Source organism: Danio rerio, chromosome 17 (genome assembly GCF_049306965.1).
Source record: "Danio rerio strain Tuebingen ecotype United States chromosome 17, GRCz12tu, whole genome shotgun sequence".
NCBI classification, from domain to species: domain Eukaryota; kingdom Metazoa; phylum Chordata; class Actinopteri; order Cypriniformes; family Danionidae; genus Danio; species Danio rerio.
In genome coordinates, this window is record NC_133192.1 from 6,993,529 (window position 1) to 7,017,500 (window position 23,972).

Genomic DNA, 23,972 nt, shown 5'->3' on the forward strand with positions numbered 1-23,972 from the left:
CTCTTCTCAAATGCCTCTTGTTAGTTTGCGCCCGCGTTGTTCTCACGTGAAAAGCCGCCGGAGGCCGCTTTGGAGCGACCGTCCGTCCGACTGACTGGCTGATCGACTGAATGATTGACCGGGCGGCCGGCCAATCGGCTGACCCGGTCGCCCTCCTCCTCCTCCTTCCCTAAACCCAAGCGATGGTTTGCAAAAGCCGTCCAGAAAAAAAAAGCAAAAGCCCTTGTCTTTTTTTTTTGACCGCGTTGTCGGATCTCGCCGCGTTCTCACCCTTATTTTTTGGATTCTGTTTTTCATTTTACCTGATTTCTGGAACAGCTCTTCCCCTGACTCGATCCCGGTCATCCCCGTGGCCGGCTCCTCCTCCTCCGGGTCTCCACTCTGCCGACTTAACGCTGCGAGCTAAGTGGACAAACTGGTTGCAGCGGGAAAGCCCTCCACACGGAAGCGAGCCGTCAGCCGGCGAGCGCGAAGAGTAGGAGCAGAGCGGCGTCACACCGCCCTGTAGTGTTCGCTCGAAAAAAACTAAACGCGGCCATATGTACCTCCGGCCACGTAAATCACGGTTTCCAGAAACGTCCGTGGGGCTACGTTTCCAGAATGAGCTTGGGTTGGTTTTGTGCCCAATTCTATTTTTCACCCCTTCCCCTTAGCCCTTACAACCGAGAGTGAAGAGGAAGGGGTTCAACATTTACCTCTAAGAAATGGGACAGCAGTACAGGTCATCACGATCTCTTGCTTCATATGAGGTCAGACTGGCGAATGCTGTAGTTATTCCAGTTGTGCTATTTTTTAATATTTACCTTCAGAAAATCACTGAAGGCAACAATATCATGTATTATAACGATATAACATGGCAATAAGATTACAACTATGAGTTTACACCATGGCAATATTTATCTAGTTAAACAAAAGAAAACAACATTAACATTATAGCAGACATTGTAAAAAGCTCATTCCCAGCGACTAGACTTTTCTGACATGGTATTCGATTGTCATCGAGTGACAGATGTGAAAGAATGTTGTGGGACTACTATACAGGACTATAGATATATATATATATATATATACAAATTTATCCGTTTTTATCTTTTTTTTTTTTTAAAGCATGACTGTAAAACAAACACCGTTTTGAGTGTATAAAAACATGGGCCTGTTTGTACTAATTATGCTATGCTGTCGTTGTAGCTTCCGTATTTTGGGAAATTTTCATACCTCTTGGTGTCGAGTGTGCTTCTGGAAAATCGGAGGCTGCGCCCAAAACTGCCTACTACTCATAGGTACTGCATTTGAATTTAAACATACTACTCGGCTGTTAGAAAAGAACGTTCTTTACAGTATGAATTTGAAAACCAGGAATGGAATTCCGGCGTACTACATCCGCCATTTTGTCATAGTCACGTGACCTACCTGCGTCAGTTGCATCACTTCACTTCCATTCATGAATTCTCTCGCGGGGCATCATGGGATAACGCAGCGTGCGTGGGATGCGCACTGCAGAATCTTGCCGGAAGTAGTAAGTCATCCGGGTACTTCTCGCATACTGATTTTTGAATTCTATAAATTCGGACATACTTCTCGGCTCGCATACTGATTTTAGCGTACTGTAAAGGACTATCTAGCCCTTCCCCTTAGCCTTATGCTTTCAAGCTAGAGAATTGGCACACCCCTTCCCCTTCACTTGAAGGCGCAATATGAGGGGGAAAGGCTAAGGGGTAGAATTGGGATTGGGCCTTAAAATCAAGGATTTTTGCTTGTCATTTTTTAAATTTTGCTTTCCACTTTATCTGTAATTTCTGTATACAGTTTTTGTTAGTTTTTTAAACTCAAGAGTTGTTTATATAAACCTTATTTAATGTTTTAATCAATGCTATTTACTTGTTTACTTTTTAATTGGTGTGTGTGTGTGTGTGTGTGTGTGTGTGTGTGTGTGTGTGTACTGTAAATAGAGCATTTCAATGTGGTGATGTCATTAGCAATCAACATTTCCTGCTTGTTGTCAAACTACGTCATAAATGCAACAGGAGGCAATTCAATCATAACATTAAAACAGCTGTCAGAACATTATTTAATTAAGTGGACCTGCTTGTGTTCTTGGAAGCTGTGGAAATTAAAAAAATAAAACAGGAAATGCGCTAGGACCATTGTTATTGTTTACCATCCTTAAAAAGTCTATATGTGTTTAGTCTCAGAAATATGTAGGTCATAATTTTATTTCAAATTTATGTATTTGATGTAATATTAAATGTGTTGCAGAGCATAAATGTAAGGATATATAAGTACAATATTTATGGATCATTGTGTTGTATTTGTTTTTGAGGCAGGCATGCATCTAGAATTAGATGGAGAAGTCAATGATTCAATAGCTCTGTAACCTGGAGAGTGATGCTGACAACAGAGGCGCGGATCCACATGCAGGTTTAATAGCGAGGTCAGGTAAGCAGTGGTCAATACAGGGACAAACATGTCCATGAAATGGTGGATTGTAGTCCGTTAGCGCTTGTGGGTGTCTTCCAGCGATCTATGTTGTTTTAGATCGCTGGTGATCATGACAATGTCATACAAAATGAATTTACTTATAATTATATCTGGATAAAAATGTATTAATTCATTCTTAATAATGTATTACATTTGCAAATTATGTAGAAAAAAAGCCTGAGTCACACATTCTTCAATGCTGATTCGAATCTTTAAATTGGGACCAAATATTGTACATTTGTGTGACGTATGAATGAAGGTGTGTGATAGTTCTGCTTCGTTGTACTTGTGTGTTCAGTCTGTCGTGGTCTTGTATTTGGAGGAGTTGAAGCAGGCGCTCACTGCATCTCGAATCACTGGATGACCCTCTAAATGATCCTGAGCTTCAGCAAGAGTACAGCCACACTGGAGCATCAACAGAGCCGTCGGGACCACCTGACAGACAACAACATGTCAGGATAAATAACACCGCTTTCACTAAAGTACAAATGAAATCAAAACTAACCCTATTGATTTTGTTAGTTCTCTTAGCTAGTTTTGTGGTGAACAATTAATCCGTGCATGTCATTTAAAAAAATAATTTGCCCTTTGCACCACCTGTTTGTTTTCAGTTAAAATCTCAGATTACGTCAGTCAGAGGTATTGGGCGTGGCTAACATACTTAACCACGCCCCTCCAACTGTCAGTTTTGACAACAAACAGAAATGGTGAGCAGGAGTCTGCTAGCTTGTAATAACTCTCCCCAAATCTTATTCTCATCTTTCTGAATGAAATGCCTTCATTACTACTTCCAATCAGCTCGCAGTAGAAAAAACAAGCCGCGCCCACTGCTTTCTCATTAAATATTCAGATTCTAGGAACTGCGTCACAATATGAAAAAAAGCAGTCGCAGCTTCTGGTTCATGCGGACTTTAATGTCTATTACACGGCTGTCTGGAATACTTTAATCTTCATTCACAAAATTCCAAGGTATCTTTTTATCAGATAACAACCAGTGCATCTAATTGCACAATGGTAGGTGTTCTACAGTATGTCCACTGCATGTATCACTTACACATTTTACACCTGCCCAAAAAGGTGTGTATCCACAGGGACTTTTAACTCTGCATGAGCCATCTCATGGCATTATGCCATTACACCAGAGGTCGCGTTAAGCGAATATTTTTCGTCATTGACGGATTTTTTTCAGCAGTGACGGAAAAATCTGAAGGTGACCCGTCATTTTGACAGATTATGCTGAGGGGATCTATTGTAATTTGTAGCTAACTGTAATTCCCACTCTTGTCCAGCTGATGGCGATTGCCTTTGTTTTGTCTCCTCTTTGTCACTGTGTGCGTACAGTTGCAAAAATCTCACAGCAGCTGAGTGTGAGAAGTTTCTTTTAACGGCCAAATAGTTGTGATATTAATAATAATGGTGAAAAAAGAGGAAGTGATGCAGTGGATGGTGAAGAATATACAGACAAAACTCGAGAAGGGTATAAACCAGGGGTGGCCAGTCCTGTTCCTGGAGAGCTACCTTCCTGCAGATTTCAGTTGCTATATGTGTGATAATTACAGGCAGGAGTGTTGATTATGGGTTGCAACTGAAATCTGCAGGAAGGTAGCTCTCCAGGTACAGGATTGGCCACCCCTGGTATAAACGGAGGTCGGAGCCAGCTCCAAGTGGGTGGGCCTTGGAACTCCAAGTGGGCTGTGCAAACCTTATTTGGTTGTATTTAGAGTTAAATATTGTGCTTTATGAATGTGTACACCTAACCCTAAACCCAACTTCACAGTAACCTGTTGTGTTTTATGAACGTCTACACCTAAACCCAACCTCACAGAACTTGATAAACCCAACCTACTTGTGGTTTAAGTCCCTCCCACTTGGAGGTCACCCAACCTACTTGTGGTGTAATCCCTCCCACTTGCAGGTCTCCTGGCTGCAGCGATACCTACTTGCAAAAATCCTCAGTCGCCAACAGCTGTTACCGGCCAACCAAGGAGGTCAGGTGCTTTGGAGTGCGTTGTGAGCACTACCGAAGGAAGAGGTGTGCAGCCAGGGCCGGCGCGTCCATAGAGGCGACCTAGGCGGCCGCCTAGGGCGGCAGTATAGAGAGGGCGGCATCCGCGACACCTCCCTTACCACCTGCGTCCTCAGTTATGTCCGCGACACCTCCCTCACCACCAACCGTGTCCTCAGTTATATCCGCGCATAGGGCGGCAGAATTGAGGTCCGCGACACCCGCGCATCCTCAGTTATATCCGCGCATAGGGTGGCAGAATAGAGAGCGCAGTGTCCGCGACACCTCCCTCCCTCCCTCCCTCCCTCCCTCAGCACCCGCGCGTCCTCAGTTATATCCGCGCATAGTGCGCTGGAAAAGAGGTCCGCGACACCTCACTTTCACATTGGGGTTGAGGGCGGCATGATCATCCTCTGCCTAGAGCGGCAGTTTAGCTTGCTCCAGCCCTGGGTGCAGCCGTGCCCTGCATGGTGCTGAAGAAGCGTGTGCTGTAGTATTTTTTTCCCGGTGAAACAAGTGCTTGCAGGATCGGGAAATCCCACATTCAGTAATGATCACTTCCTTAGGAGAAATGTGTCCTAACTACAAAACGCTGGCTGAAGTGGGGCTAGTAATTCTGGTCTTTAGTCACGAGAAGTCAATTTTCCGAGGCAAAGACACAGAATTTAATGACAACTGCCTCTGCATCAGTCTCCCTTGATGCGTGTGATTACGCACAGGCAAGCTCACAGGTCAGGTCGATGCAGGAGGAAGATATGAGTTAAGGCAGATAGGAGTTTTTGTTCAATTATCAAATAAGTAAATGAATAATTTAGCCTATATGCTCGTCGTGCAAGTTCATTGTTAAGATATGAATGAAAAAAGCTATTAGAAAGTCTGCAAATTAAATAACGATCAATAATAGGTTATGACGGAATTTTTACAACCCTTTTCGTCAAAATGACAGACAATGTGAAAGTCTAACGCGACCTCTGCATTACACTGTAAAAAAAAAAAGTTAATGACAAAAAGAACAGATATATTTATGTTCATTTAAACTATTTTAATAGGTTAATAAGGTTTCAACAAAGTTTAACTTAATTAAGTCAGTTTGATTGACGTAAATTGAGATGACTAGAAAAGTTAATGTGCTTCAGGTAAAAACCTGAGACTGTAAGAATGTTTTTGACAGTGTATTCACTTGCTAAGTTTAAAGGGCCATGAAACCCCCTCGTTTCAGCAGGGTGTTTTCACACCTCTACTTTGGAAAAAGTCAGAAAAGTGGGCGTGTCCAGCTCTGTTTAGGGGGAGTGTCGGAGGAAGAAAAGTGGGATGGTGTGGGAGTGTCTATTTGGGCACGCGCCAGTTTCAGAGTCAAAATACACACGCACACACACACACACACACACACACACACACACACACACACACACACACAGGAGAAAGTGATGGTGTTTAACCTACATGGACATCTGTAGTCAAATTATTTGCTAAATTATTAAATGGTGGACTTTAACTGCAGTTTGGCTCTTTCATTCAGGGAATTTATTCATGCCCCTCGCGACACACGAGATATTAGATTCGAGGATCTGCTCTAAGCGTGTATTTTTCATGCAATGTTTGATACCGCACGGCGAATGAGAGAAAAAAAACCTCCGCATTTCCCAGAAACTTAGATGCACACGGCAGGTAGTATCAGAAAGCCGCGCGTGTTATTCCGGTCACTAAATGCGGTAAAAACCCTACACGAGGTTAAAGTTAAAGCACAATAGAGCGCGCTGATTGGTTTGAACCAAGCCTTACTCATGCATTAATGCATCACACTGTAAGACGTAATAAGACTCACTCTGGCACAGACGCCCAGTCTGCACGCTGGAATACAACGATATTATGTCATGACCGTGACGCAGCTTAAATAATTCGTTTCAAACCGGAAGTACGAATTTGCTTGAAATAACGCAAAAACAACCAATTTACACTTTTTAGTGAAATATAGGTGTCCTAATAGTGTTAGGAGGAAATGAGCTAAGAGGCAAAACTCTCGATTTACCGGTCAATCTACTTTCCTACTCTCATCTATGGTCATGGCCGAAAGGACAAGATCTCGGATACAAGCGGCCGAAATGAGTTTCCTTTGCAGGGTGGCACCCTTATAGACAGGATCAGGAGTTATGTCACCCGGGAGGAGCTCGGAGTAAAGGTGCTGCTCCTCCACATCGAGTGAAGTCAGCTGAGGTGGCTCGGGCATCTGTTTTGGATGCCTCCAGAACGCCTACCTAAGGAGGTGTTCCAGGCATGTCCCACCGGGAGGAGGCCTCAGGTAGACCCAGGACACACTCTGGAGGGACTATGTCTCTTGGCTGGCCTGGAACACCTCGGGATCCCACTGAAGGAGCTGGAGGAAGTGTCTGGGGAGAGGGAGTTCTCTCCTAAGACTGCTGCCCCCGCGACCCAGCCCCGGAAAAGCAGATGAACATGACATGACACTTACCTTGAAAAATGGACTAAATCCAATCAATTATTTTTTTCAGTGTACCATCATTCATATTTAGTGCTTACACTAAGGAACATTTAGTTACTTTTTTAAATAAGTACATGATTTTAATACTTTTGAAATGAACTTTTCCCAACACTGAACATTAGTAATGCAAGCTGAAAGTGTAATCGGACCCTTTTACAACAGGTGTTGTGTAACCTGACGGCAATTAAATCTTTATTACTTCCGTCACCAAGCACAGACGTGTAAAGTATGAAAACAAGTTCTTACTTGATCCCGTCTGTTGGCTGCATCTGTGTGTTTGTGGATGTCAGCTTGTCTCGTTTCTTCAGTCAGATCATCTGTATTGTAGATGACTCTCAGTAGAGCCCTTTCACAGTCTGTTCTGGAGGAGCCGCTAAACCGCTGACAGTGAGAGTATATTATTAAAACCACCATCAGGAATGAAGTACACACAGGGGTTTACGTTAAAAACCGAGAGTTTAAATTAGTCAGACATCATGGACATCATTAAAAAATGAAGCGAGTATGCAATTTTTTTTCAAAACACTTTCATAATTACAGTATATTTGGAGAAAAAGCAACCTTATTTACAGAAAAAAAAAGATTTTATATACATTTAAGTGAATCAATTAAATATTTTGGTCATATAAGACCCACTCATAATCATTTTTAACAATCATGATTACAGTATTGACCAGCAGAACGGTGGCTCAGTGGTTAGCACTGTTGCCTTACAGCAAGAAGGTTGCTGGTTCGAGCCTCGGCTGGGTCAGTTGGCATTTTTGTGTGGAGTTTGCATGTTCTTCCCGTGTTGGCGTGGGTTTCCTCCGGGTGCTCCGGTTTCCCCCACAAGTCCAAAGACATACAGTATGTGAATTGGGTAAGCTAAATTGGCCGTAGTGTATGTGTGTGAATTAGTGTGTATGGGATGCTTCCCAGTACTGGGTTGCAGCTGGAAGGGCATCCATTGCCTAAACCATAGGCTGAATAAGTTGGCAGTTCATTCCGTTGTGGCGACCCCAGATTAATAAAGGGACTACGCTGAATAGAAAATGAATGAATGAACAATAATGACCAGCAGGACCATCGCTCAATGGTTAGCACTGTTGCCTTACAGCAAGAAGGTTGCTGGTTCGAGTCCTGGCTGAGCTAGTTGGCATTTCTGTGTGGAGTTTGCATGTTCTCCCCATGTTGACGTGGGTTTTCTCTGGGTGCTTCGGTTTCCACCACAGTCCAAACACATGCACAATATAGGTGAATTGGATGAACTAAATTGTCCGTAGTGAATGAGTGTGTGTGTGTATGGATGTTTCCCAGTACTGGGTTGCGGCCGAAAGGACATCTGCTGTGTAAAACTTGTGCAGCAATAGTTGACGGTTCATTGTGCTGTGACGACCCCTGATGAATAAAGGGACTAAGCCGAAGGAAAATGAATGAATGTTAATTGTAAAGAAATCTTTGAACTGATGTGTTCGACAAGATTAACAAAATCTGGGTTTAGAAGATATAAACCTGAAATAAATACTCAAAGCTTGCAGTTTGTGACTTCTGCCTAAATGAATCAACATTTCTTTTTGTTCATACTTCAGTTTCTCATTAAATTCGACTAATCAAATGCTCTCTAGTATCTGACATGCCCCGCCCCCTTCAGGATGCTTTTCATTGGATGCACTTGAGCTCAACCACTCAGAGCTGTGATAAAACAAAACACTATTGTCTTCTTTTAAAGGTAAGGAGCTACTATAACTATTAATTCTGACCTGCAAGAAGAGATCAACCGAGTGTTCGGCTGTTTAATGGCCTGAATCTCGATGCGTTGCATTCACTGCGTGTTCAGCGCAAATGGCCACTGTATACATCATCGCCAAAGAAGCATGTGTATGACAAAGAACGTTATTGGGCAGATGGTTATTGTGAGAATCCTGCTCTGCCCTAATCATATTGGGTCAGCTCAGCTGACTCGCCTGCTTTTTTTTTCCCCACAAACACAAAAAAATGTAAATATGCACATAACGAGACTGAGCTTTAAAATGACACAAACTGAAAACAAAACTGGTAGGAGTGAGACTTTTCTTTTTTGAGATGCCTATTATTTTTCTAAATAGTTACTGATGACTGCTTTTCAGCTTTCATCCTTGAACTGAATGATTTATTATAGTCTTTTGTTTGTTTTGTAGCAGAAATATTATTTATTAAATTGACATGCATATAAAAACAATAGTGCAAAATGGATATTTCTTACTGCAATGCTTCATTTTTGTTTGATGCAAACCATAGATCTATTTTTCATAAAGACTTTTTTTAGTCGATAAATGAGAAATGAAATTCATTGTTAGTATTATTGTCGTCATCATCATCATTAATATTTCAAGAGTTCACCCTAAGCTGATGATTGATTATGAAGCGTGTTTGGCGTGCCCTGAGAGCCCTGAGCTTGTGAGATCCTTGAGCCCGGGGCTCCCCTCGGATTCCGAGTTCAGGTAGGTCTCGAGAACTCCCCCTGCTTGATAATGGCGCTTCATTCTCGAAATGTATAGTTTGTCTAAAGCAGGCATACAATCAGTCAGCGCAGTCGTCCCTCCATAGTAAAAAGCGACATTTTGTGTCTGCCGGTTTGTTTACTTGCCGGAGTTCATTGGCATTTTCCCGCACATGAATTCTGACCAATCGATAAGCAGTTTAGGAACTATGTTCAACAACATCTGGCCAATGAGGGATGTGGATTTTGTCAGATGACTGCATTTTGGTTCTTTTCAACTGGTTCGGACCAAAGCCAGCAGTGTGGTGTGAAAACGACCCAAAGACGGCAGAAAATGCAACAATGTATCATTTACTGCCCTTGATCCGGACCAAATGAATCGAACTACAGATGTGAAAGCACCCTTAAATATTGGACATTCATTTTGGCATTATTGCGCAAATATCAATGTCATTACAGAATTAGTGTACAACATATTAGTGTACAATATACAATTTGCAGTGCTCCTAAATTCTTTCTGGTGCTTCTAAATTTTGAAGTTGGTATTACCGGTGCTACCAAGTAAAAAGTTAACTTCGAGCCCTGTAATACCAGGCTGTTAGAAAAGAAAGTCTAAAAAGTCATTCTTAATGGTCTTAAAAGGGTCCTAAATGTCTTAAATTTGACTTGATGTAATCTACAGAAAACCTGTACTATATTCCCCACCCTCTATTCATGTTTTAGTTGAGATTACGTCAAACATCAAATAAAAGAAATTGCACATATCAAAGCACTTCACAGGACCTTAAATGCATTCATCACTGATATACCTGTAATATACTGATGGCTCTCCTGTACAGCTTGCTGTTAGTCACTCTGAGGTCTATCATATAATTCATGTAGACTTTTCCCTTCAGTACATGAGCTCCTGTGCTGATTGCATTAAGACACCATTTGGTTGAAAGCTCCCAGCGCTGTGTCTGTTGAATAAAATATTAGGTGTATTATTCTTATGCAGCTATATATATTTCATCTAAATTGTTGCTTCAGGGACTAGTTTATATGATGAATGACTGACCATTACAACTGGGTTCTCCTCTGAAGAAAAAGACCACGTGATGTTCAGGACGGTTTCAAACACGCTGCACACACTTTCCTGAAACAATATACAGCATGTGGGCTAAAGACAGTTTACAAAAGGGATTTTGGAAATATAGAAAGCATTTTGTCTACAATAATTAAAAAAAAGCCTCTATTATGCATTTAAAGGGTCATGACACCCCCCACTTTCGGTTAAAGTCTACTTCAGAATTTTTTCAAAAGATGCATGATTAATGGGCGTGGAGCTCCGCGAGCATCGGGCAGGAGTGGGCGTGGCCAGCAGGGGAGAAGGGGAGTGAACAACTGTTGTTGACAGTTAGCTCACAAAATGAGACACAAACCCTGAGGAGACGCATGAGTTTATAGTTCACACAGTTAAAATGCAAAGAAATAAACAGTAATTTAATGCCCTGCTACATTTGTTATTCGTAATTTCATATACACATAACCACAATTTATCTCATTATAAAGATAAGTGTGTTCATGTAAACACTATAAATGAGGATTCTCCCTCGATCCCCGGGTCTAAATTATAGATCTGAATGCAGACTCAGTGCAGCAGGTCTCCTGACGAGCCTAATTTAACCATTAGCCCTGCTGGTAATATAGAGGATTTAGGCAAACACAGCAGCACAGTGATGTGTCTGAATGTGAACGAACTCCTGATAAAAGTCAACGTCCGCCATTCTTCAATTCTCGCACTGCTCTCCCGACAAAAATGCTTTCAGCACACACAGCTTTGCTGTATGATCGGCCCTGACAAGATCGCGGGGGAAAACATGCAACAAACCGCGTGGATCATGGAAACAAATACATACGAGCCTTCATGAACGGCTACTGCGTGCCGTAGGTCTGTGTCTCACAGCTTGCTTGAAACTGGCAGGTCTGTCTTGCCTTCGGAAAGCACGTGCTCTCATGAATAATTAAGCAGCCGGCTCTTCTCATAGGATAAGAAAACTCCGCTATGAGTAATAATGAGAAACCGTCGTGTCATCATTGCACTTGCAGTACTGCGCTACGTCGCCGATTTTGATCCCGCCCCAAAAATCCTTTTAAACCCGGAAGCTGAAATTAGCTGACAAAAGCTCAAAATTATCCAGTTTTCCCCACAATTAAAGCTGACAGGTGCTGACATTGTCTTAACTGATGCTCAACACACACACATCTGTTAATATATAAAAATAAAAGTTCTCCAGGGTGTCCTGAACCTTTAAAAAGGTCATATTTTGGTTTTAGGGGTCCTTTTACCTAATTATCCCAACGACTCTCATATGATTTGTTCAGTGATTCATTTGCATTGGGCTAATCTTTAATTGGTTCGTTGATCCAGTCTTGTGATTGGTCGACTGGGTTCAGCCAGTGGCGTAGCGCAAAATGCGGAGGCCCCCCTGCAGGGATCGCTGACGGGGCCCCCTGATGAAGGGGGGGGGAGGGGGGGATACATCATACGTCAATTTGCATATCACTGACGTCATCACGTTCTACAGTTTCTGTTTAACAGCATATGGTTTATAAAGGGGTATTTATAATTGCACTACAGTTTATATAAGCATGTTTATTTAACTAAATTTATTGCTGTTTGAATACAGTATGTCATTATAGATGTGTAGTGAATGTGCAGTAATCTCTCATATGTAATAAACTCAGACAAGTTCAGAAACTGTCACTAAAATATCTGTGATTGTGAACAAGAAAAGAATAAACGGTCCAATTAAATTGTTAAAATAAAGCAGAAGTAGATCGGTTTGACTGTACAAGGGAAATACCTTCACACTGCCTGTGCTAAATCATTTGTCGTCAGTACGCTGAGGGGTGATCTGCTCTCGGGCTGCAGGTGGGAGAGGCTGCTGTACGAGGACTGACTGGGCCGCCTGTCAGTGCTGTGAGGCGGGGGAGGGGCCGGCGGCATCACACGCAACTCGTTTAGAAGAGTAGGGACGGTACAGTATGGACAAATGACAGTCTAAAAAAAATCTCCAATAACACACAAAAAAGTCGCTAGATTTGTCGCTAGGGGGGTCTGAAAATTCGCTAAATCTAGTGACAAAGTCGCTAAGTTGGCAACATTGGCGGCAAGCAATCAGAATGAAGTAGTCCACCGCTTGAGAGGTGTTCAGAGAACACAGACGTGTGAACTTTGGTTCCGACCACAGTTGTTCCCAAGAGTTTATTGAAAATTGCGACGACGCGGGGCCCCCTAATCACGCGGGGCCCCCCCGCGGTGCGTGCCCTGCGGGCCCGTCCGCTACGCCACTGGGTTCAGCGCGAGGCAGAGAGAAACGTCCACCATGGTTATGAAGTAGAACAGTGTATGTGAGAGTCCAATGCAGTTTAACACCAGCATATTACTCTACTCTTAACCCTAACCCCAGGTAATAACGACACGCATTCATTATTAATCCACACAGTAGTAAAAGTTTAACTATTTTGAAACTGACCACACCACATAATAACTCATCTCTAATAACTGATTTATTTTATCTGTCACGATGAAAGTGAATAATATTTGACTAGATATTTTACAAGACACTTCTATACAGCTTAAAGTGACATTTAAAGGCTTCACTAGGTTAATTAGGTTAACTAGGCAGGTTAGGGTAATTAGGTAAGTCATTGTATAATGATGGTTTGTTCTGTAGACTATTGAAAAAAGAAAAAAAGGGGCTAACAATTTTGTCCTTAATTTTTTTTAATGTAAAACTGCTTTTATTCTAGTCAAAAAAAAAAACAAGAAACAATCAGACTTTCTCCAGAAGAAGAAATATTATCAGACATACTGTGAACATTTCCTTGCTCTGTCTATCATCATTTGGGAAATATTTAAAAAAGAAAATATCTGACTTCAGCTGTATGTGGTGGTAACAATTAATTTGCTAGTAATTTTTATCTTGCTAATAAATACTGCATGCGTTTCTTGACTCAGAGACCCATTCAATCTACTTTAAAATGTAAAATACCTGCAAGAAATAATCCGCCTACAGAAGCAGCAGTATGCATTTCTAACTCATGCACTGGAAGGAAATGTTTAGAAATAAGTGAGAGTTCTTTGGCTATCGGCACTAATCCTAATCATTCATTTTACTCACAGGAACAGTGAATTTCTCACGGTCATGAGCAATTGCATGCAAATTAGATGTCCTGCGCCTCGCTTGATTGGCCAGCTCCATCACCTCACGCAGGTCATCTCAGGAGACACATTAGAATGTATTTAAATATTTTCATGCAATGTTACAGTCGAGCATGATGCATTTCAGTCATTATTTTGTTTACTCACCATTCACTGTAAACAGAAATAAGATCATGTCATTTGGACTGAGTCCAGGTAACACTGTCTCCACAAAATCCCTGTGACTTATCATAAATTCTGGACCCTAGGAATAGTTGATTTTGCATTAGTAGTTGGTGGTAAATGTTATTATGATAAATATTAATATCCAAGGCAATAGTTTACTGCAATTGTTTCAGCATTATGAATATAGCTGATGACTTAAGCAAAATAATCTGCCAATGGGGTAAGAAAAATAATCTAGTTTTTCCTTTTGACAAGATTACTTTGCTTACACTGTTTCAGATTATTTAGCCTGTTTAATGACAAACTTATTTATGGTGGCTTGAGAAAGCGACATACTGTAATACTACACCAACTTCTTTTGAGACAAATTTCTATATGCGTCTCCTCCTAGACTGTTCATACTACAACCACCAAACCTCCAAACTGGTCTGACTCGAGTTGCTATATCTTTTCCAATTGATCCGACTTACAGCTTTCTGAAAACTGACCCGGAAAACTCGGAAATATCCCATTGACTTAACATTGGACCAAACTTTGTGACCTCATAACTTTCCGCCGGACTGTCATACAGATTTAAGGTTAGGCTCATTTCACTCAGACTACCATTCTGCCAATCACTGATGATCTTTTAACTAACTAGCCACACCCCTAGCAACCATTTACGGCACCCTAGCAACTGTCCCATAGACTTCCATTGTAAAAAAAAAATTCCATTGACTTTACATTGGACATGCTAACAACATACCAATTTATGCTAACAATATACTAACAAACATACTAACAGGCTAATCATACTAGCAACATGCTAATTCATACTAAATTCATGCTAACAGCATGCTAGTTTATACTAGAAACATGTTAGCAACATGCTAACTCATACTAGAACCATGCTAACAACATGCTAATTTATGGTAGAAACATGCTAACAACTTGCCAATTTATGCTAGACACATGCTAGCAATATGCTAATCCATACTAGAACCATGCTAATTTATGTTAGCAACCGCCTAGCAACTGCTCAGAACACCTTAGCAGCCGCCTTGCAACACCTTAACAACCGCCTAGTAACAACCCAGAACACCCTAGCAACACATTAGCAATCAACTAACCACTCAGAACACCCTAACAACCACCTAGCAACACCTTAGCAATAACCTAGAACACCCTAGCAACAACTTAGCAACCACTCAGAACACCTTAGCAACGCCTAGCAACACCTTAGCAACACTCAGATCACCCTAGCAACTGCCTAACAACACCTTAGTAACTGCCTAGCAATACCTTAGCAAACACCTTAGCAACCAACTAACCACTCAGAACACCCTAACAACCACCTAGCAACACCTTAGCAACAACCTAGAACACCCTAGCAACCACTCAAAACACCCTAGCAACCACCTAGCAAGCCTTAGTAACCACCTAGAACACCCTAGCAACGCTTAGCAACACTCAAATCACCCTAGCAACTGCCTAACAACACCTTAGCAAGCACTTAGGTCACCCTAGCAACGCCTCAACAACCACTCAGAACAACCTAACAACTGAGTAGCAACACACTATCAACCACCACGCAACACCTTTGCAACCACTCAGAACAACCTAGCAACCACCAGGCAACCCCTTGGCGACCATTCAGAACAGCCTAGCAACACTCAGAACACCCTAGCAACTGCCTAACAACACCTTAGCAACTACCTAGGTTACCCTAGCAACGCCTTAACAACCACTCAGAACAACCTAGCAACCCCTTGGCAACCATTCAGAACACCCTAGCAACTGCCTAACAACACCTTAGCCACCACCTAGATCACCTTGACATTGCCCTAACAATCACTCAGAACAACCAAACTACTGAGTAGCAACACCCTAGCAACTGCCAAGCAACACCTTAGCAACCACTCAGAACAACCTAGCAACTGCCAGGCAACGCCTTGACAACCATTCAGAAAACCCTAGCAACTACCTAGCAACACATTAACAACCACCTAGATCATCCTAGCAATGCTTTAACAACCACTCAGAACAACCAAACAACAGAGTAGCAACACCCTAGCAACTATCAAGCAACACCTTAGCAACCACTCAGAACAACCTAGCAACCGCCTAGCAACCATTTAGCAACCACTCAGAACACCCTAGCAACACCTTAGCAACCACCTAGCAATGCCTTAGCAATCACCCAGAACCCCCTATCAACCTATCTAGCGAGAAACATGCCAATCCAGACTACTAACCTAAATGTAGTTGTCTATCTTTGCCGACTGTTTCACACTTTCTAAAAACGACTTCAATTATTTCAACTTTTAAACTACTTCAAACTTTCACACTAGGCTTTATCAAGACACTATAACTTTTCTAGTTTTACATGTAATTCCTTAAACAAGATTGTATTGTTTGTCTAGCAAATGCTTTGTGATTTAAAATGTTTCGATATTTGAACTAGAAACAAGACAAAAAACTCAAAGTAAGAAAAGAACTGGAGGAGTGTGTGCTCACCAGAGACGACAGATCTCCCTCTTTATTTCTCATTTGACTGAAACCATTGTTGATAAAACCTCTGATGTCACCAAAATCTAAGAACATGAACCATAATATAATAATCACATTTCTTATCAACTTATAAATATTGTTGCACTGTTATTAATTTACTTATTAACAAACTGTCTATACAGTTTTATATACAATGTTTATACACAGGGTCGGCCATTTATATGGATGCACCTTAATAAAATGGGAATGGTTGGTGATATTAACGTCCTGTTTGTGGCACATTAGTATGTAAGGAGGCAGACTTTTCAATATGGGTGGTGACCATGGTGGCCATTTTGAAGTCGGCCATCTTGGAAGCAACTTTAGTTTTTTCAATAGGAAGAAGGTCATGTGACACATCAAACTTATTGGAAATTTCACAAGAAAAACAATGGTGTGCTCGGTTTTAACGTAACTTTATTCTTTCATGAGTTATTTACAAGTTTCTGACCACTTATAAAATGTATTCAATGTGCTGCCCATTGTGTTGGATTGTCAATGCAACCCTCTTCTACCACTCTTCACACACTGATAGCAACACCGCAGGAGAAATGCCAGCACAGGCTTCCAGTATCCGTAGTTTCAGGTGCTGCACATCTTGTATCAACCAAGCACACCATTGTTTTTCTTGTGAAAGTCCCAATTAGTTTAATGTGTCAAATGACCCTCTTCCTAAAAAAAACAAAAGTTGCATTCAAGATGGCCGACTTCAAAATGGCCACCATGGTCACCACCCATTTTGAAAAGTTTGCCCCCTCACATATACTGATGTGCCACAAACAGGACGTTAATATCACCAACCATTCCCATTTTATTAAGGTGCATCCACATAAATGGCCCACCCTGTAGCATAACAAATGTGTAACTGTAAACAGCACCTGCTCCAAAAGTAGGCATGCATTCACTGGCGTCAGTCATTCCTATAATGCCAAGAGTTTGCCATCCCAGATAATACACATGCGCTTTCATCTGAAGACTGGTGAAACATGGACAGAAATAAGTCATACGCGAGTCATTGACTATTATGACCTTCATTGTTAAGATAATTGCTCTGCTTTTTACTGTGTGCACAAGTTCAGCCTTTTCATATGCATGGAAATCCTCAGAGGTTTATGTTATTTAACGTTCATTTTACCTCTCTCCTGCTTTCTGAATAAGTGCTGCAAGTTCATCGCTGTGCGAGTAAGTAGTTTCATAAACCATCTCACTCGCTGTGATCCAGGCCGATATACATCTGAATGAGACATTTAATTATAGTGTGTTACTCATGAGAGAACTGTGGGAAATGATTGCACATTTTTATAGTCCTATATACAGTGGTATAAAAAGTGTTTGCCCATCACAGATTTTATTTTTATTTTTGTCACTCGTTTTAGATCATCAAATAAATTTACATACCCTAAAAAAAGGAAAAGTTTTGTTTTGTCAGTCCACAAAGTCTTGCCAATTCTCTTTTTATGGTGGAGTCATGAACACTCACCTTACCTAAGGCAAGTAAGGCCTGCAGTTCTTTTGATGTTGTTGTGAGATCCTTTGGGGCCTCTTACATGAATTTTATGGTAATTTTGGTTGGCCGGCCACTCCTGGGAAGGTTCTCCACTTTTCCATGTTTTTCCCAATTGTAGATAATGGATCTCACTGTGGTTAGCTGCAGTACAAACACTTTAGAAATGGCTTCATAACTAGGGATGGCTGATGTTTCAATGCAGTTTCGAGATCCCGAAGTGCAAGTGTTTTGAAACACTGCACCGATGCATGATCCGAAGCACTTGGGTCACATGACTAAAGTGTTCCAAAACACCAGATCATGTGACTAAAGTGATTCAAGGCATTGTTCATTTTAGAGGCGCTTTCGATTGTGATCTTAATTTTAAATCTCATATTAATCAAGTTACAAAAACATGTTTTTATCATTTAAGAAATGTTGCCAAAATTCGTTCTTTCCTATCTTTTGATGATGCCAAGAAATTAATTCATGCTTTTATTTTCTCTCGGCTTGATTATTGCAATGCTATCTATACTGGTCTACCTAAGGGTTCTACAATGAAGTTGCAATTGATACAAAATGCAGCAGCCAGAGTTTTAATGAAATTAAAGAAACGAGAACACATTACACCAGTATTAATAGAATTACACTGGTTGCCTGTGCACCAAAGGATAGATTTTAAGATTATTTTATTAGTTTATAAAGCACTACACAATATGACACCTTCCTACATTTCTGACTGTTTAACAAAATATAATCCAAACCGTTTACTACGCTCTTCTAGTGCTGGACTTTTAGAATTTTATCCGGTAAACCTGATGCGATCTGGCGGCACTTCTTTTAGCCATTATGCTCCAAAAATTTGTAACCGTCTCCCCCTTGAAGTGAAAGAATCCCCAAGTATTCATGTTTTTAAAAAGCGTGTTAGGACACATCTTTTTAAAATTGCGTATGATTAAACAAGTTTGTTAGGTGTACGCATTTTATCTATTTTGTTGTAGGTTTGTGGTATGTAATGTATGGTGTGTGCCTGCATATGTAAGGACTATTGTGTGTGTGATCATGTGGATATATACTTACATTTTGTGTACATGAATGCTTTTATTTCAGTATATGTGATAAGTTTTTGTGGTCTATTTTAATGCTTTTGTTGTTGTTTGTGAGGCACTTTGAGTTGCATGTATGTTGGAAAAGTGCTATACAAATAAAGTTTATTATTATTATTATTATTATTGAGACTTGGCAAATCTGCGGTTGACTGACAAGGATGGAAAAAACTTTCTCTCAAGTAGCCTAGTGGACTGTGCGTGTGCACAGAGAAACTATGCTGCAATTGTCCTGAGTTCCAATCCCGACTTGTACAAATGCACAGAAATAATGACTTGATGTATTTTAATAATGTTATTTTTTGTGACAAAAAAAAAGACATATTTGTTCATAAGGTGTTCATCCGGATGTCAGACTAATGTCATGTGACACATCAAACTTATTGGGAATTTTACTAGAAAAACAATGGTGTGCTTGGTTTAAACATAATTTTTATTCTTTCATGAGTTATTTATAAGTTTCTGACCACTTATAAAATGTGTTCAATGTGCTGCCCATTGTGTTGGATTGTCAATCCAACCCTCTTCTACCACTCTTCACACACTGATAGCAACACCGCAGGAGAAATGCCAGCACAGGCCATTTGTTTTTGAATTTATTTGGATGGCGGCATTTTGTCTCATTTTTGGTCTACCTTACTTTGTCAGGCAGGTCCTATTTAAAAGATTTCTTGATGTGTGGCAGTAACCAGGTCAGGGTTTGGCTTGAGAAATTTACCTCAAGTGTGATAAAACAGTTACGTAATGCACTTTTCCACACAGGGCTATGTAGTTTTGGATTTTGGTTTCACTTAATAATTAAACCCTTCATTTAAAACTGTATGATTTCTTTACTTGTGTTATCCTTGGCTAATATGTAAGTTAGTTTGATGATTTGAAACATTAGGGTGTCACAAACATGCAAAAAAATAAGAATCAGTAAGGGGGCAAACACCTTTTCACACCACTGTGTGTATATAATATATATATGTGGCCATTTTATTAAGTACACCTAGCTAGAACGAGGTGTAGCTGTCTGCCAGTTCCCTCCACAGTCCTAAGGCATGCAGTTTCGGTGAACTGTATTAACTAAATTGGCCAAAATGTGTCATTGAGTAAGTGTGTATGTTTCCCACCACTGAGGGTTTTATTCTGGGTTGTTGGGTTGCGCTGGAAGGGCATCCCCTGCATCAAACATATGTCAGAGTAATTGGCAGTTCATTTTGCTGTAGGAATAAACCAAAGTAAAATGAACGAGTGAGCCTGTCATCTGCACATCCATGACTTCCAAAGGTGCTCTGTTTGATAGAGATTTGATTGAGACTTTTGCGAATAATGTTCATTCTGCTGTGGTGACCCCTCATTAATAAAGGGACTAAGCCATATAGAAAATGACTGAATGAATGAACTATCCCTTTATCAAGCAGTTAAACAGATGGACCTAATAAAGTGGCCAGTACTTAACTAATAATAATAATAATAAAACTCCAATCCTTTAAAAAGCATACTCAGGTGTAATTATCTTCTCTTTAAATGCAGCGTCATGTCCAGCCATAAGAAGAGTTTCCAGAATGATTTTGGTTGCACTGCCTCCTTTCATTCTGTACGATCCACTGATGGCCTCAGCCTATAAGGAGAGACCAGAGATACAACAATCACATCAGTACATCTGACACAGGCACGTGCACACATAGGGCTCAACCTGTGCAGTGCACATGCCCTTTTTAGTCTTGGATAGAAAGTGCCCTTCCAAAATGATCTGAAGTGTCCCCGAGACAATCCCAACCCCCTACCCTCCCACCCCACTCTACAGTTCATGCGCAACAACGAATAACAGACAAATCCAAATGCCCAACACAAGCGAGCTGCGCTCCAGACCAGGGGCCTCATTTATCAACGCTGCGTACGCACAAAAACTTTGCGTACGCCAGGTTTCACGCTCAGAATCGCTCACGTTTGGATTTACTAACAATGAACTGAACGTGGGAATGTGCGCAGCTTCACGGCAGCTTTATGGCTGGCGTATGCACATTTTTTGTGCGTGTCTGTTTTATTTCCATTGGCGACTCCTAGAGGCAGTTGTGTTAAATTGCTCTCTACAAAGTGTCTGAGCCTTGCAATGGCAGCTGTATGAGACGGGTTCAGCAGGTATATAAGGTTTCCATACCATACATTTGACCAGCTAAACATTAAAGCACAATTTGCAGCAGTCGCCTGTTTTCCCAATGTAATCTGAGCGATCTACCGCACGCACATTGCTATAAAGACACTATCTGAAGATGAATTTGCATGCGTGAATCAGAAACATTTCCATTCAATAAATGTGCAAATAAAATATGATGCTTATTGATATGAACTTATTGATGATTCCTACTTGTCTTTCTCGTGATAAATAGTTGGCAAAATCTGATATGTAGCGGTGGAAAAAACAAGAAAGAGTTCATCAGACGCTGGATTCGAGCCGAGTTCATGCTCGAACGTATCAATTCATGATCACCTGCGTCTAACGAGACTGTTAAGCGTCCTGCAACATTTTACAGATATAAACCACACTATTTCTATTTTTTAATGCACTCAGTGTGATGTTCAGACCCAACTGTGTTGACCGCATCAGCTAAACTCTCCCACTCTATTTTTTTCTTTTGTTGTTAATTCCGGAGAACAAACTTGCAAATAACACCACTTTTCTCCGGTCTACCTCCGAAAGCAGCACCTCCATTTCACATTCTGTTCAAAGTTTCTCTTTTTGCTTGCTTTTGCCATTGCTTTTTCTTTGGGTTTTTCCATTAGCATAGTCATTAGCATATTCATAAGGGGGCGGAGGCAGGGAGAGGTTTTGTGCTCGTACATGTTGCGCTCAGTTTCACGTTCATTCAGATGTACAGAAGAATATGCGTGAGATTCGGCGTACGCAGTGTTTCATACATCTGAATTTTTTTCTGCGTACGCACATTTACAGCTTTGTGCGTACGCAAAGTTTTAGTAAGATTTCCACGCAAGTCTTCGTACATGAGACCCCTGATCAGCTCGATGACGTATAATGTCTCCGACACCGCCTGCAGTCCCATTTAGCAACTTGATAGCAACCGTCTTTTTAAAGAAGCCTGGCCGAATTAAAAATTCAAAAGTGTGCTGTAACTGATGTGTTTTATGTCGTAGAACAAAACGTGAAAATATCTTGAATTTGTGTTAGCCACGGACCTTATGTAAGCGATTTTACTGAAACCCCATTTAAAAAACCCATTGACTTTGGGACGAGGGAACCGGAAGTGCTAAAATGCTAACTCGCTTCCGGGATTTGCATACAAATTGACGTCATAGTTCCTCCACTCTATAGTGTTAACTAATAAGATTGCTTTAGGAATCACACACTAAGGCCCCGTTTACACTAATGCGTTTTCATTTTAAAACGAATAAGTTTTGTTATGGTTACGGCATCCGTCCACACTACGCCGGAGTTTGTGAGCGCCGAAAACGGAGCGTTTCGAAAACGCTGGAGAGGCCGTTTTCATTCTAAAACGCTGCTGCTCCGTGTCAGTGTGGATGGAGGAAAATGGAGACATCTAAAAACGGAGGCGGAGCTGCCAACATTCGCCTATCTAATTGGGGCTTTTTCTCAATATTAAGTAGCCCACATACACAGTTCAGTCTCTCCCTGTAAGTTCAGACTTTGCAAGTTTGATATGGAAAACAGACCCTCGAGGAAAATCTTCAAAAGGGAACAGTGTACTTTATAACCTTATTCACATCATCCTGGCTACGTTGTTTCACTTTCTCAACAATAAAATGAAAACATCATTTAAAGAACTGCCTATTTTCATTTGGATATTAACAACTTAACAGACAGCAGAAATGCTGAGGCGTCGTGCTTCATCTTCACTGTGTGCATGTTTATACTAAAACAGAGACTAACATCACTGCCTCCTTTCGTTTTATTGAAAATGCGAAACGTATCCTCTGCTTTGCTGAATGTCAGTTTTAATAAACAATAATACCCATTATGAAAGTATAACGCACAATAAGTTTATACATTATAGGAAATAAAGGCAAGCGATCAGTCAATATACAGAATGTATGTGGTTACATTAATCATTAACTTATCTTTGCGCTCAGCCAAAACACGTAACCTGAGAACAAGTAATCGATTCAAAAGACCAAAGTCGGGGAATATGTTGTTAGATAAAGACAACAAGATTAATTAAATATCACATTTAGCAAATATAGTAAGATTAGATCCAGCGCGAGATGTTTGATGAGCAGTCCGACCACCACAGCTCTCATGTGGGAAGAAATGCTGCAGCGCTTGCCCGAGAGTGTGTGTGTGTGGTCACGTGATGTGCGTTTTCAGCGTTTTGGTGTGGACGGAGAGCAGTTCAGAAACGCTGAGTAAAACGCAAGTGTGAACACGGATCGTTTTCATTCTAAAACGCTGTGTAGTAGACATGAAATGGTTAACGTGTCACGTGATTGTGTTGGAGGGTCACCGGGGTTACGTAGTGCGCTTATAGGTGGCACCTGTTCATTCACAACTTAGGAAGGAGAGAGAGAGAGGGGGTGAACGGGGACGCGGTACTCTTTGTTAACCAAACAAACACAAACAGGCTCAAACGAAATCAAGCTTAAGCCCAAATCAAAGTCTACACTGTCAAAAGATCAAGGTATGTTTTATATTGGAAAATAAACGAGTGATGACATTGGAACGACTTCTTGCCTTGTGTACATTTGATGTTTGCGTCACAAAACATGTCTCTGGTTTAGCCTCTCAGCTGTTACTCCACGTAGCCGCTACATGCCGTTTTAAAACTAAAACGCACTAGTGTAAACGGGGCCTAACATTCTAGCAATGGCATACCAATGCGTTAATCATTCAGGACTGTAAGCAATGCATGTGTACAGATGATTTTATCTGAATGAATGCCAATGCAATGCCCCGTACCCCCAGTACAGGATTCAGGATGAACGCTTTCTCTCGTCTCTGCTCTGCAATCATCCTCTCTGCGACGTCTTTAAAGTGAAACGTGCAACCCCGCATTGGCTCAGTCCTGTCAGGTTGGCAAGA

The 23,972-nt window shown here is 41.1% G+C and overlaps 2 protein-coding genes across 3 annotated transcripts in view; one reads left to right on the forward strand and one right to left on the reverse strand.

The window, feature by feature from the left end:
- fndc4b (fibronectin type III domain containing 4b) overlaps positions 1-23,972 on the forward strand; it is a 90,663-nt gene that overhangs the window by 23,382 nt on the left and 43,309 nt on the right. The window lies entirely within an intron of this gene.
- Positions 2,403-23,972, reverse strand: part of gckr (glucokinase (hexokinase 4) regulator) — a 30,752-nt gene continuing 9,182 nt past the window's right edge. The window contains exons 8-18 of one of the 2 annotated variants that reach the window (XM_073928113.1): positions 23,850-23,955; positions 20,422-20,540; positions 17,478-17,576; positions 17,221-17,318; positions 16,310-16,386; positions 13,796-13,892; positions 13,608-13,705; positions 10,499-10,576; positions 10,251-10,400; positions 7,230-7,364; positions 2,403-2,913 (exon numbers count right to left, since the gene is read on the reverse strand). In XM_073928113.1, the coding sequence (XP_073784214.1) occupies positions 2,773-2,913; positions 7,230-7,364; positions 10,251-10,400; positions 10,499-10,576; positions 13,608-13,705; positions 13,796-13,892; positions 16,310-16,386; positions 17,221-17,318; positions 17,478-17,576; positions 20,422-20,540; positions 23,850-23,955 (1,198 nt within the window). In that variant the 3' untranslated portion in view covers positions 2,403-2,772. The remainder of the gene's footprint in view (positions 2,914-7,229; positions 7,365-10,250; positions 10,401-10,498; positions 10,577-13,607; positions 13,706-13,795; positions 13,893-16,309; positions 16,387-17,220; positions 17,319-17,477; positions 17,577-20,421; positions 20,541-23,849; positions 23,956-23,972) is intronic. The other variant, XM_073928114.1, reaches the window with a different exon arrangement.